General features: G+C 38.9%; 1 protein-coding gene across 1 annotated transcript in view; it reads right to left on the bottom strand.

The window, feature by feature from the left end:
• PRDM16 (PR/SET domain 16) overlaps positions 1–13,408 on the bottom strand; it is a 431,201-nt gene that overhangs the window by 49,038 nt on the left and 368,755 nt on the right. The window contains exon 5 of the mRNA XM_065421282.1: positions 10,682–10,816. Coding sequence (XP_065277354.1) covers positions 10,682–10,816 — 135 coding nt within the window. The remainder of the gene's footprint in view (positions 1–10,681; positions 10,817–13,408) is intronic.

Raw genomic sequence — 13,408 nt, 5'->3', positions numbered from 1 at the left:
AAAATTAATCGCGATTAATCACACTGTTAAACAATAGAATACCAATTGAAATTTATTTAATTTTTTCGGGTGTTCTTCTACATTTTCAAATACATTGATTTCTCTTACAACACAGAATACAAAGTGTACAGTGCTCACTTTATATTATTTTTTATTACAAACATTTGCACTGTAAAAATAGTATGGCTGAAGTAGGACTGAGTGGACTTGTAGGCTCTTAAGTGTCACATTGTTTTATTTTTGAATGCAGTTATTTTTTGTACATAATTCTACATTTGTAAGTTCACCTTTCATGATAAAGAGATTGCATGATAATATTTGTATTAGGTGAATCGAAAAATACGATTTCTTTTGTTTTTTACAGTGCAAATATTTGAAATAAAAATAATAATATAAGTGAGCACTGTACACTTTTTATTCTGTGTTGTAGCCGAACTCAATATATTTGAAAATGTAGAAAACATCCAAAAATATTTAAATAAATGGTACTCTATTATTATTTAACAGCGCGATTAATCACGATTAATTTTTTTAATCACGCGATTAATCACGGTTATGTTTTTTAATCACTTGTCAGCCCTAATCATTACTATTCAGTAAGATATCCTCACGCATTATCTGCTGTAATAAGTAGTATTCAGGGATATAGCTTTGATTCAATAAATTTTGATTATTCAATTAACATTATATATGTCTTTGTTGAAAAATATATCTGGCTGGTCTAAACCTAAGTGAGAAAGAGAAGACAATTACTTTTCTTATTTTTAGTGACTTTAACAGCACTGATTTTCTTCAAACAACACACCTAGTAGTTTAGTTGTGGGGGGTGCATTATTATGCCTTCCGAGTTGTTCCATTAGGGGGCAGTCTTTACCAACTAAAATAATAGCTTGTAAATAAATACCAAAAGCTACAGGCGCTCTCTCTTCACCCCTTGCCTTCACTGCAACTCTCACTGCTTTTCAGTTAACAGTTGTTTTAAGGCCATCTCGTCCAAACCTCCTTCTACCAATTTAGGACTAGGCAGACCAAATATGCATGCAAAATCTACCCTCAACCAAACTTGGAAATAAAAGACCTAAATACTGTTTGCCTTAAACATTATGATCAGTTTCAAGACACTAAGCATATCAAAACAAGGAACTGAATGAAAACAAAAGTGCCAACAATAACATGAAAAGAAAAAGAGACCAGTATAGGCAAGAAGTTAAAGAAGAAATAAGAAATTAAATGTCTGACCTGTTTTCTCTGAGTAAGGTGCGTCAATTCAGAGACTTGAGTTAAGTTTAAAGCTTTCCAATAAGGTACTCCAGTATCAGTGGAGCTGGTGACAAAAGCCATCCTCTATACTTAAAAGAGAGGCAGCTGGTATTTCAGGCCTTATGACAGCTCATGCACTGAAGGACCATCCTGGCTACTGCATCATCATTCTGTGCATCTCTCTTGCAGAGGGATTTCTTTAGTGATCCTTTCTCGATTATCTAAACTCAAGTCTGAGACACTCCCCCTAATCTTATCAGTGAGGACTGTTCTCTCTGGAGACCCTCCCTACATTATGCATGTAATAGAGACTACAACATTGCTGCAAATCAAAGGAAAAGGAAGTTTGGGTTATACAGCCAGCAGTCTAAGTTTCAAACAGGCGGAGGATTTTATTTTCACAGCTCTTTCTTCATTAAAAGGCCTGAGATTCAAAAAATTGTTATTTGAATTGCAAGAAAAATCCTGATTATGAAGATCAACTAATACAAAATAAATCAGGGCAGGCAAAAATAAAAAACAATTTCCATTATTGCTAAACACATTTAAGACAATTTATTTGATTTCCCCAATTGTCTCTATTTGTGCTCCTTTATTTTAAAAGTCGGATAACTTCAACCAGAGATTAATTCAAGAATTAATATCACATTCATAGCAGACCAATGAGTTCTAACACAAAAGCTGTTTTAAGTTCTGTTGCTTAACTTGGAATTTTTATCAGTAACATGGACATGATATCAAATAGCAAAGGGGAAATATAAAAACCGTCTGAAATTGACTCGTATTCCATTCTTGCATTTTCCAAATTTAGCTTGTTTTGAATCATTGCAAACTTCTCAACAAAATTTCACTGTTTGGATTGCGACTAACTGCGTCCCGGATCTACAATAGCTCTGATCCTCCAAGTCAATGGGACGGTGCATGGGCTCAGGGGGTCAGCCTATGCAGAGCTACTTGCAGGATCAGGGCCTCTCGCTCTAAAGTGCTCTGAGATCCTCGAACTAAAGGCTCTATAGCCGTGAAACACATTCTTATTTTTTCGAAATATATAATGTTGAGAGGTGAACATATCCCCGGGAAAATAGGCTTAATCATTAGATACAAACCACAATTATTTGCATTCTGGGTAGGCTCCAAAGAAAAACTACAGTTGATATGGAGTGTTACTTTTTTCAAAAAAGGCTTTTCTTCATTTTCACATCATGCTTATTTCTTTCCTGTCTCATGCCACAGAGACGATGAGCCAAATACTGAATATCTTGCTCAGTTTTCAGACCAGTCATTATTCAGGCAAGACTCCCAATGAGCTCAATGGGAGTTTTGCCAGAGTAAGAATTATCAGAGGAAAGACCTTGGGTTAGTCCCAGTAGGTACAAAATTGATAATTTAGTGCCACTTACTCACATCTATGTCAGTGAACCAAGAAAAATTCTGAAACCCAAGATACCTACTTATGAGTAGACCTCTCTGAGCCAATAATCCAAAACCAACCCAATACTGACAAAAAAAGCAAAATTTTCAGGAATATCTAGTCTACAGACACTCTGTTTTTACATAGATATAAACAGCAGATGTTCTGAAATCATGAGTGAAATCCGGGCCACAGTGAAGTCAATACTTACACACTTGTTTCTTTCATTGGGGCCCGGATTTCACCCCGTATCTTCAAAACTGTAATAATCAATGGCTCACATTAAATCTAATTCAATACATCATTATCACCATGTTTGCCCCCTTCCATATGTTTTCAAAAACAAAAAGCAGCTGAGGTAAACAGTAACAATCAAGAAATGTAAAAATACAAGATAGATTAATTACTCTGAAAAAGGTTAGAATCTGCAGGAGTCACATTCATTTTATCATATTCTTCATTCTAATAATTAACTTCATCTTGCAATTGTGCTACTGAAATTCTGAATTAATTAAAACTACTGCTGTGTTTAAAACCCTTTCCCCTTTGTTTGCCATTAACTGAAAAGTATCAGACTAAATAGTACATAAAAAGATCATATTTTTGAAATAATTGATATTCTCTACTTTCATCAAAGTCCTATTAATTTTCTTTTTCATTTTTCTTACATCAGAAGATGTCACCATTAAAATTAAAACCATTAAAAACACCAAACAAATATTAATGGTCAGCTAATGATATTGAGCCTGAGAAGAAGATACAAAAATATAGTTTTAGTGCAATGCTCTCCCAGAGACTTGAAAATGTTACACTCCTGTTTGCAGTTCTTGATTTTCCTAAGGATTTCTCACTGCCTAGATATGGATTATTAATAAAAAAAGAGACAAATTATGTTCTACGGGGCCCGAACCACAGCCCAAAGGAAAGACTCCCAGCGACTTCAATGGGCTTTTGGATCAGGCACTTTTATGAGGTCCTTTTATTTTTTCCTCTTAAAAACTGTGTTTCTCGAGCTGTTTCTAAGGATGATAGCCTGGTGTTGGGGATATCTAGGAGGAACCTAGCTCTGAGTAGCATACAACATTTTGCAGCATATTAAAAACCACTTAGTACAATTACTGATTATGCAGAATTCTAAGTCCCATCTCATTAACACTACATCACAGTGTAGTCAAAGACTGTACATCTTTTCTATTAAAACAGTCTTCGTGAAACAGACAGACATTTAAAAACAATGTGGTAATTGTCTAACTGTTTGAAATATCCATGCAATAGACAAAGATGAAACATGTGGAGTGAACAAAGTACATCTGAGTACTACCTCATTATTCAAATATCTTTCATTAGAAACAGCATTGTTTACCTGTTGCATGATGATAGTGATGGCTGCTATTTACTTAAGCTTCAGCGTGGTGGCATTTTTCTACTTTTAAGAAAGGCACACATCACAGAACTGAGAAAACAGCTGCAGTGTTCAGCCAAAGATCAAAAAGTGCACCCACTAATTGCATCAGCGTGAAACAGAAGTGATGTACACAGTTTGAGACAATTTAAACGGAGAATTACTGCTGTAGTTTTTCTCTCTCTTGCAAGTAGTTAGTTATATTAGAAATTATGTGACCAACACTAAAAGTATTTCTAAGCGCTGTTGATCTAAAGATGCAGTCAGATGTATGTAAACTACACCACTCCAGTGTGTTTTTGCCTGTCAGTATTGGGTAAGTACTTCAGGACTTTGCCCATATTGGGATGGTGTATTTTGCTTTTGCTTGGGTGTATATTGGCCCGTAAGAATTAGCTTCAAAAACTTCATGCTAAAATTGATATTTGGAGAATTGGTTTAAAAATGGAACTGGAGGATAAAATGTTACAACTAGTGTCTTTGAAGAAGAGCAACAATTTACTTTAGAAGAAGTGAAGAAAATGTTCGGCAATCCACACGCTGCTCTTAGTCACACGTCTGTAAATCCAGAATAATTCTATTGGCATTACTGAAGCTGTTCCTGCTTCACATGGGTGTCGAGGAGATCAGAGCTCAGTCCGATGTATGCACAAATAAGAGTGAAAAGGACCACGTCCCAATGTAAACATGTCTTATTTTTGTCTGGATAGCAAATGGTTTTGATTAAAAGCTTGCCCTGGCTTTCATCAGCACCATGATGTTTAGTTATTTTGTGGGTAATCTTTTATTACAGAGCTTTTGTTTTCTTTACATGTTTAAATAAAGAAGATTAATCTTTGCATGCCTACTGAATGGGTGTGGTCGAACCTTTCTCCATCGAGCCTGAGTTCCAGTCTATAGACAGAATGTGCACCATGCTGTACACAAGGAATTAACATTCACTTGTTTGTTAGGCAGAAATTGAAAATGTTCATTCACTTCGAAAAGTCACATTCTGCTTGATGGTTTAGGGCTTGAGCCTATTAAGTTCTGAGCCGCGTAAATTCTCATGAGACGGATACTGATGGTGTTCAGGACCTTGCAGAATCACACCCCAGAGAATAATTCACAGTTTATAGTGTATAAGAAAGAAGTGTGACCTCAGCTCTGATAATCTGATAAATGTATAACACCTGATAACTGGGAGGATTAATGCCAGTAAACCACTATGGCGCCAACCCTACAAACATATATGCATATGGGTAATGCTGCTCACAGGCATAGAATTACCCATGGGCATAAGCATTGCAAGATCAAACCTTATCTGAATGTTAATTATTATTTTATTTACACTGAATTCTAATAAGTGTCAGCAAAAAAAGGCAGAGTAAAGAGTGAAATATGATTTTCCCCATCAGTATAAATGAGGGTCTAACTATAGAGGCTTTAACTAGCCACAATGGAATTTAAAATGCACTTGAAAGCCTAGAGTGTCTCTTCATTATTTTGCTCCTCATTACCCTAATGGTTCTGATGGGTAGGATTAGAAATTCCTAAACCTGGATTTTGGTGTCTAGTGAGTGTACAGTGACTAGGAACCTTAAATTGGCTAAAGTTCAAAATATAAAATGTTCTTCTCATCTAAAAGACAACTTTGGCTTGTTGCAATGATTTGACCCTACTCCCGTTCAATTCACTGGGAGCAGGAATTGGCTTCTGGATATTTTCACATTAACGGAGATTGATACTTCAGCCCTGAGAGGTAGGTTTGTGATTTTTTTCTTTTCTGTTACTTCTTCATTTCATATTCCTGTTTCCCCCCCCCCCAATATTAAAACAACTTCAGGTGCAAATCCTAGACCTATCTGTATGTATTGAAACTCTTCAGGCCAGACTATCCACTAGCAAAACAGAGTCACACTTAGATAATGGCAATCGTTTGAATTTTTCCAAGAAAAGAAAATTGTGTTTGCATTTTGTTTTTAAGATGGTGTGGAGAACGAAAAGGGGGAAAGTAATAATATTAATCCAGCATGGACACGCTTACTGGTATTTCCCCCATGTAAATGTTAAAATTGATAATAATAATGATAATAAAGCCTACAAGGATTTCAATGAGCTGCTGATTATCCCAAATATTGTAAGACCTATTGCTGCCCACAGATTGTCATAATGAGCGGCTTGAGAAAAAGTACATCCTGACCTCGATGTTGTTATGCCTATGATTTTTTCACATAAGTGTCTGGGACTTCTGGTTATCAATCACCATTGTCTGCTGCACTTTGTACACTGGACCTTTTTATTCCTACCAGCTGTCTTGACCTAAAAGTCTTCATTGCTTCAGGAAAGAGGCTGGAGGGAGAAAACACTTTGAAATGCCTACCATCTAGTTACATTTGGGGGCCTTTTTATTTCCCTCTTCTTGAATAACCATTTTGCTATCTTTTCTGATGTATGTTTTAGTGAATTTATAATAAAGCAAATACACAGGAAATGGCTAGAATGTAACAGAAGGTAGAGAAACCAGGACTGGTGTGAGTGCAATACAGAAGTTCTTTCTAATCAGACTGCTACGTACATTGAAACTGTGCACAACCAAGAAGCTCCAGATGAAGGAAAAGAAATGCAATTAATTGGTCTTAAAATCAAATGGGATACAAATAATCATTTAGCCCTCTAGCCGTTGGCAAAATATATACACATTGCTCTCAATCAAACCATTAACCTGGCATGCTTAGAAAAGGCCAGTAGTCTAAAGGTTAATATTTCAAACAGAAAAAAAATGTACATTAACATCAAATTGGCATATTTCTACTCTCTTTTATTTAGTCTAAAATATCCTTACAAGGAGCCCGAACTTGGAAGGTCCTTATCCCGCTCCAATGATTCCCCTGGGTTGTTTGTATTTATCACAGTGGCTACATTGGTTAATTCAAAAACTGCAAATGGCTTTTTCAAATTCCTGGTAAAGAACCTTTTTGGCAACAGCAGGTGTTATAGAAGTAGAGTTGCTTGAATAGACCGTTGGGCGAAACTACATTTCTTAAGGCAGGGAGTGAACACAACTAACTGGAGACAGGGCTCGTAAGGTATAAGGTGGTGCCAGAAGGTATTAGACTGTGTATCCAGTTGCACTGGAGCTGCTAAATCTATTGGGAGTCCCAAAGATATGACTTAGTGTAATAGGCTGAGCTCAAATAATCTGTGGGATGCACTAAAAGGAAATCAGGCCATTTGTAGCCTGCCTGGAGACCTGTATAATCTGCACAGAATGAAGGACTGTAAAGGTCTAGGTTATAGGTAAGGGGAAACATAATGGCTCCTATGATATTTATCCTGTCACTCTCTGAAACTGAGATATGGAATTCAGCTCCATGTGCTACAGAATGCATAGAGGCTAGAGCAGCTTTTGATGTGAGGCATGGAGTTGATGATAAATGTAAGGCTCTTGGTTATAAGGGTCCTTGTTTCAAGAGGGTCCGTGATGAGTAGTGGATGGACATCACAGCAATCAGGAGTTCATTTTATATAAGCAACCAAAGTTCGGATGCTTTTATCCAAAAGCTCATCCAGATCCTGTCGGTCTAGGAATCAGGCTACAAATATTGCAGTATTTTGGCTTTCCCATTTCCACTCATCTCCAAAGTCAAGCTCTGTAGGAGCCTGTTAAAATATGAATGAGAAAACGTTTATGGAAATATTTCAAACTTCACCAAGTCTGGATTTTGGACTGGGTCAAGCGTTGTGTGAAAAGTTCAGGTCAATTCTCATTTTATATGAACGGGCGTGCCCATCTCTATGTCACACTCAGAGCAATATTTTGGCTTCCATTTCTACTAAAGAGATTCTTGTAATGTCTTCCTTAGTAACACGCATGATAGAAATATATTCTCCCTCACGGTTCATCACTTTATGCCTCCAAATGCCTATCGACAATGGTAGGTAGTAATAATCTTGGTATTGCACTTCTCATTGAGATAGGCCTGAATCAACACCCTGGACCTGAACTTTACTCAATTTGAGGTCTTCTAAATCCCCAGATCTAAATGTTCCTCATGTACACATTTCAATTTTTTAATTTTCCAAGCGCTTTACAAAAACTAGCTAATTAATCCTCACAACACTTTGTCATCTGTCTAGGAGGGAAGATGACTGAGCTTTTGGGAATATCATTATAAAAATCATATTAATTCCTTGTATCATCTCCTCCCCAAGGAGAGCATGCCACAGACATCTCCACACCATGCCTATTAGGTTTCTATTCCTCTCTCAACAGTCCCCAAAACCATTCCCCCCCCCCCATTTAAATACAGACAAAAACTTAGTTCACAGCTTGGGAGCAGACTTCCTATCCATCACTGTCAGTGTACAGCATGCACTTTCTACTGTTCAAACTGCGATGAACTACCAGCATTGATCTCCATTCATTCATTTATTTTTTAATCAAGAGAATTCAGGTTTCAGCTTGCTGTCAGTGCTTGTGTCCTGAAAAAGATCAGAGCTGCTGAACGGACATCCCACTCAGCCACTTGGATTCAGCCAAAGTGCTGTTGTTCTACAAATTTTGCTAAATTATCGGGACTCCGGATTGGAGTATATAAGCCTCTGTCTTGGATTCCAAAAAAACCTGGAGATAATCTGCTGATTGTAATTAGGTTCCTCTTGCAGCATTTGCAGAAAAAGTGGAAAGAAAAACGTGTGTCATTTTCTTGAGTCTCACACAAAGAAGAGATAACATCCCCGTGAGGGCTCTATTACCAACACTCTCCAAGTCTGAATGGTGCCAGAGAAGGATAAAAATAAACAAAAGAAAACTGCAGCCATTGAAACTGGAAACATGACGTCTTGAAAACTAAATGGCTCCAGCCTCATTTCCCCATCATCTCCATGTTGTCCTACATTGTGCAACCTTATGGACAAACTTTTAAATTGAATAAATTCTGTTCAAGTCCCAGTGTAATAGCAATCTGCTACCAGAGACAGTCACTTCAGGAACAAACAAGCCCCCTTAAAAACTCTTACAAATTGATTCCTCTCAGATATTATTTGCTTGCGATGTGGCGTAAAGCAACCTGAGTTACTCAAACCACCTTTTCAACCAGACAGCAGCCTTAATTCCCTAAAGAGCTGACACAATGTGCAAAACATTTTGTTGGGAAAAAAAACACTTAGGGCCTGATTCTCCACTGCCTTGCACCTTGTGAGATCTTTAGGACTGTGTAAAGTGTTACCAAAAAAGAAGGGTGGATTTTTACACCCACTTTGCACAGGTATAAAAAACTACACAAAATACAGAACAGAGGAGAACCAGGCTCACCATTTAGGAGCAGTTCTGTGTCTGTATCCTGTCAGACAGACAGACACTGCCTGGCTATCTGATTATTTGCTTCTTTCAGATTTTACTGGTATGAATATCTGCATGTGCACTAAAAAAGGAACTTTGTTTCAGTTTATCCGCTCATGCTGCTTATTCCTCATGAAGAGCCATAATACTTTCTCTGTGATGCCATCATCATCTCCACAATAATCAAGTGTGATGTCACAAACAGAATATTATGGCTAGTGTGTGTTTATGTTCAGGAGTGCTGCCAGCTTTTCTGCCGCCCTAGGTGGCGGAAGGTCCCGCCCTGAAATGCCGCCCCCCACAGAGGCGGTGGAAGGTCCCGCCGCCAAAATACCGCCGCGGTCGCCGCCCCCCAAATTGTAGTGCCCTAGGCAACCGCCTAGGTCGCCTAATGGGTTGCGCCAGCCCTGTTTGTGTGTGGACAGCAGGGAGTGGGTGTGGGGCAAGAGAATAAGCAGCTGATACAGAAAAAAAATATCAATGTTTGGACTTTTTAGATTTTTATCAATTGAAATTTTCAGAGTTGTGTAAAATTGTGTGTGTGGACAGAAAAATTAGTATTTAATGACAGTGGACATTAAGATTCAAAAAGTTAAAGCTTTATAAACTGTTAAAACAAATCATCATCATCACATGTCAAAACAAAACAGATCATACTTGTTTTTACGCTTAATTTGCTAGTCTATTTGTAACAATTCAAAAGTCCAAATTGCTGGATTTTGACTCTAATAAGTTCTCAAGCAGCATTTTTCTGACTGTGCCTATCTGTAAATTTCAATTATTATTGATGGAAATTTATTTTTTGGTGGTTTGTGTGTGTGCAGTGAAATTGACGTTTACTGATATTTATTGATAAAGATCTAATCTTTCCTTGCCTAAGTATATGTAGGGAGTGGAGAGCTAGTTCACCTAAAATAAAATGTGAACCACATATTAGCTTAAAATTCAAAGAGAGTGGAGGAAAAATAGCAGGTGAAAGTCTGTTCCTGTCGTATGGCCCTAACTCCAGAAACACTACAAACCTCAGGAGAAAGCCTAAATTCATCTTGTTCAAGTTTGATTCCCAGACCAGAGACGTTCAGAAAAGCATACCGATTTAAGGGCTATTATCTCAACTGAACCTAGTAAATATATCCTCTGAATTTTCACATGATGATGTTTTGCTTTTCCCCTAAATACAAAGCAAACCTGTATTTGTTCAAGTGATCAGTTGACTGTAGCAACCTGATAATTGCCAAAGCTATAAAAAAGCACATTGTGATGGCTCAACTGAGCAGAAGCATACCTGGTCATTAACGGGACATACAGCTAGATTTTGTTCATCACAGGAACAGGCCACTCGGATGTATTTCAGCCAATTTCCAGCTCCAGTCTGATTAGCATCAGCACAGAATTTCTCATTTCCCAGGTCATCAGCGATCTGAAGAAGAAGAGGAGGTGGAAGAATATTTTTCACTTGAGATGAAATGATAAATATGGAAATCAACAAGTGAGAAATGTACTTTTATAATTATTTGCATTGCAGGGCCCCAAAACAAGAAGTAAAGCTAGAGAAACAGCTTGTTAGTCTACATGACTAATAAAGATATACAGGTGAGTCTCATCTTACGCGGGGGTTCTGTTCTGCGGTTAGCATGTAAAGTGAAAACCGCGTATAGTCAAAATTACATTGAGTTGAATGGTGGGCGGAATCGCCCGCACTACAAGTATAGTATTAAAATTGTTATTTTTCTCTTTTTTTTGTTTTTGCCGACCGTGTAAAGCTGAAATCGTGCATGTTAAATGCACGTAAGATGCGACAGACCTGTACAAACAGAATAACATCAGCTGAATTACAAAGCTGCTTAAGTCCCGGTCAAGAACCTCCATTGAGTCAAGGGGCACATGATCACATCCATAATGAGCAGGGAAAATAGAGCTCCAGTATCCATATATCTATTACAACTAAACTGGCCACCTTTTCTAAACTGCTTTCTATTAACTATCTAGGTACTTATATGGCTCCATCTCCACGTTATCTGTTTCTATTATTAAGTTCAAAAAGGAGCACAGTACTTACTGCTGTAAATAAAAACAGACATTCAGTCCTGCAAAAACAAATCAGAACTATCTCCTCTCCCACCAATCTCTGTCACCCTTCCCCACTAGTTCCTATTCCCAGTCTCCTTTCCAAGCCAGTCCCAGACTCCTTCACAACTCCAGTTCCCAGTCTTCCTCCACCTCCCTGTTCATAGTCCCAAATGACTCCCCCAACTCCTGCAGGTCTAGCTTTTGTCCTCTCTGTGTTGAAATCAGGTAGCTTCCTCCTCCATGCTGCCTAGGTCCAGGTCATTGACAGCACAGGAGAGACAAACTTCTTGCTCTCAGTTTTGGTGCCTGGTTGTGGCCCCAGCTCTGGCCTGCAGCAGTCCAGAGCAGTAATTGCAAGGAAAGTCCTACTCAGCCCTACACAACTGGTGCCTCCCCATACTTGGGGGTAGGGGGCCCACAATCTAAAGGGGAGGAGACATGATTGTCCCATGTGTCCTCTGCCCACTGACACCCCCCCCCCACCGGGGGCTGCTGCACTCTCCCCGCCCCATGTTACTTGTGTGTGGGGGGTAGGGTAGGAGGGGTCAGCCCATCTCTCCCTGCACCTCCCCCTGGTGCGTTCAGCCGCTCTCCCCAGCAGCCAGGCAGGGAGTGGGATGGAGCCACTTCTGCTTGAGACAGCCTGGCTGGGAGGCAGCAGCTGCCTGCTCCCTGCCTGGGCTTGGCTGCCGGGGACAGGGGCTGAGCGAGCCAGAGCTCCTCTCCCCTCCAGCATGTTCTGGCTCACTCACCCAATGTGACCAGCAGCTGGGGTGGCAGATTTTCATGCAAAATGTAAAAGGCACATCCCTGACACAAAGACCACCACTCTCTTACCAAATTTCAAGTTTCTGCTTCAAAGCCGAGGATGTTAGAGCTTTAGGAAAGGTCAACAATTTTTTTTTTTTTTTTTTTTTTAAACACAGGCAAAACAACATATTTTTCTTCCCTGGCCGCCTTCTTGGAAATGGCTGACCTGTCTGAGGCTGAAATTTTCAAAAAACATTCAGCCTGAGTCAGTCACCCAGTATGAAAAATTTCAGCCCAAATGGTTGTAGTTATAAGCAACTAAAAAAAGGGTCCCAATAATGGGAAATATCAGGCAAGCTTAATAATAGTGTGGTGCTACCATCCCTGCTTGTAATAAGGAACACACGATCATCCCTGTAGCTACTCTCTCTCTGGATCACTGTACAGCCTCCCCTCGGAAACTCCACTCCAGCCCGGCTTCCTGAAATAATTGTAAAGAAAAAGTACACACATCCTCGCAGGCTCTAGATAATCTAATTTCCTACAACAGGATACAGAAACTGAGATCTCCAATTTAACTGGGTCCTAGACCATAAAGGGCCTTACAGATTGTAACCATAGAGAGGCAAACAGTTCAGAGCGAGAAGCACTGGGGTTTCAAACATTCAGACCAGCATGGCACCTTCAAGAGATGAGCTGCTGCATTTTGCACTAGCTGAAGCATCTGGATGGACTTCAAGTGTTGCGCTAAGTAGAATGAAATGAAATAAACTAGCCTTGAGGTTACAAAGGTGTGAACTACTTTGGCAGGGTCTGCCTCACAGAAGAATATTCACAGATTCTGGTCCAGCCACATACAATGTTTCCACAGTGAAAGTCTGAAACTAACTGTCAAAAAATGATAATTAACCCTTAGCCTACCAGAAAGTGCCATGACTGGTTAGATTAATGCTTATATATCAAAGTAATGAGTAATCTGAAACTCCCATAGACAAAAGATTTATATTAAAAGATAAGAGGTAAAATGAGGATATAACTCAAACAGAAAAGCTTCAGAAGTTTGGAAAGTTTTTTAAAAAGGAGGCAGTTCTCCTGGGAAAGGAGTGCATTTGTCACCATGGACCTGATTTGTCCTAACTGCAATAATAAAAATACTCTGGGTAACAAAATCATGATGTATGTTTGATGTTCA

The sequence above is a fragment of the Emys orbicularis genome, chromosome 22, assembly GCF_028017835.1.
Source record: "Emys orbicularis isolate rEmyOrb1 chromosome 22, rEmyOrb1.hap1, whole genome shotgun sequence".
Classification (NCBI taxonomy): domain Eukaryota; kingdom Metazoa; phylum Chordata; order Testudines; family Emydidae; genus Emys; species Emys orbicularis.
Note: the sequence above shows the minus strand (reverse complement) of the source record. Positions and strands in the feature narration are given on the sequence as shown.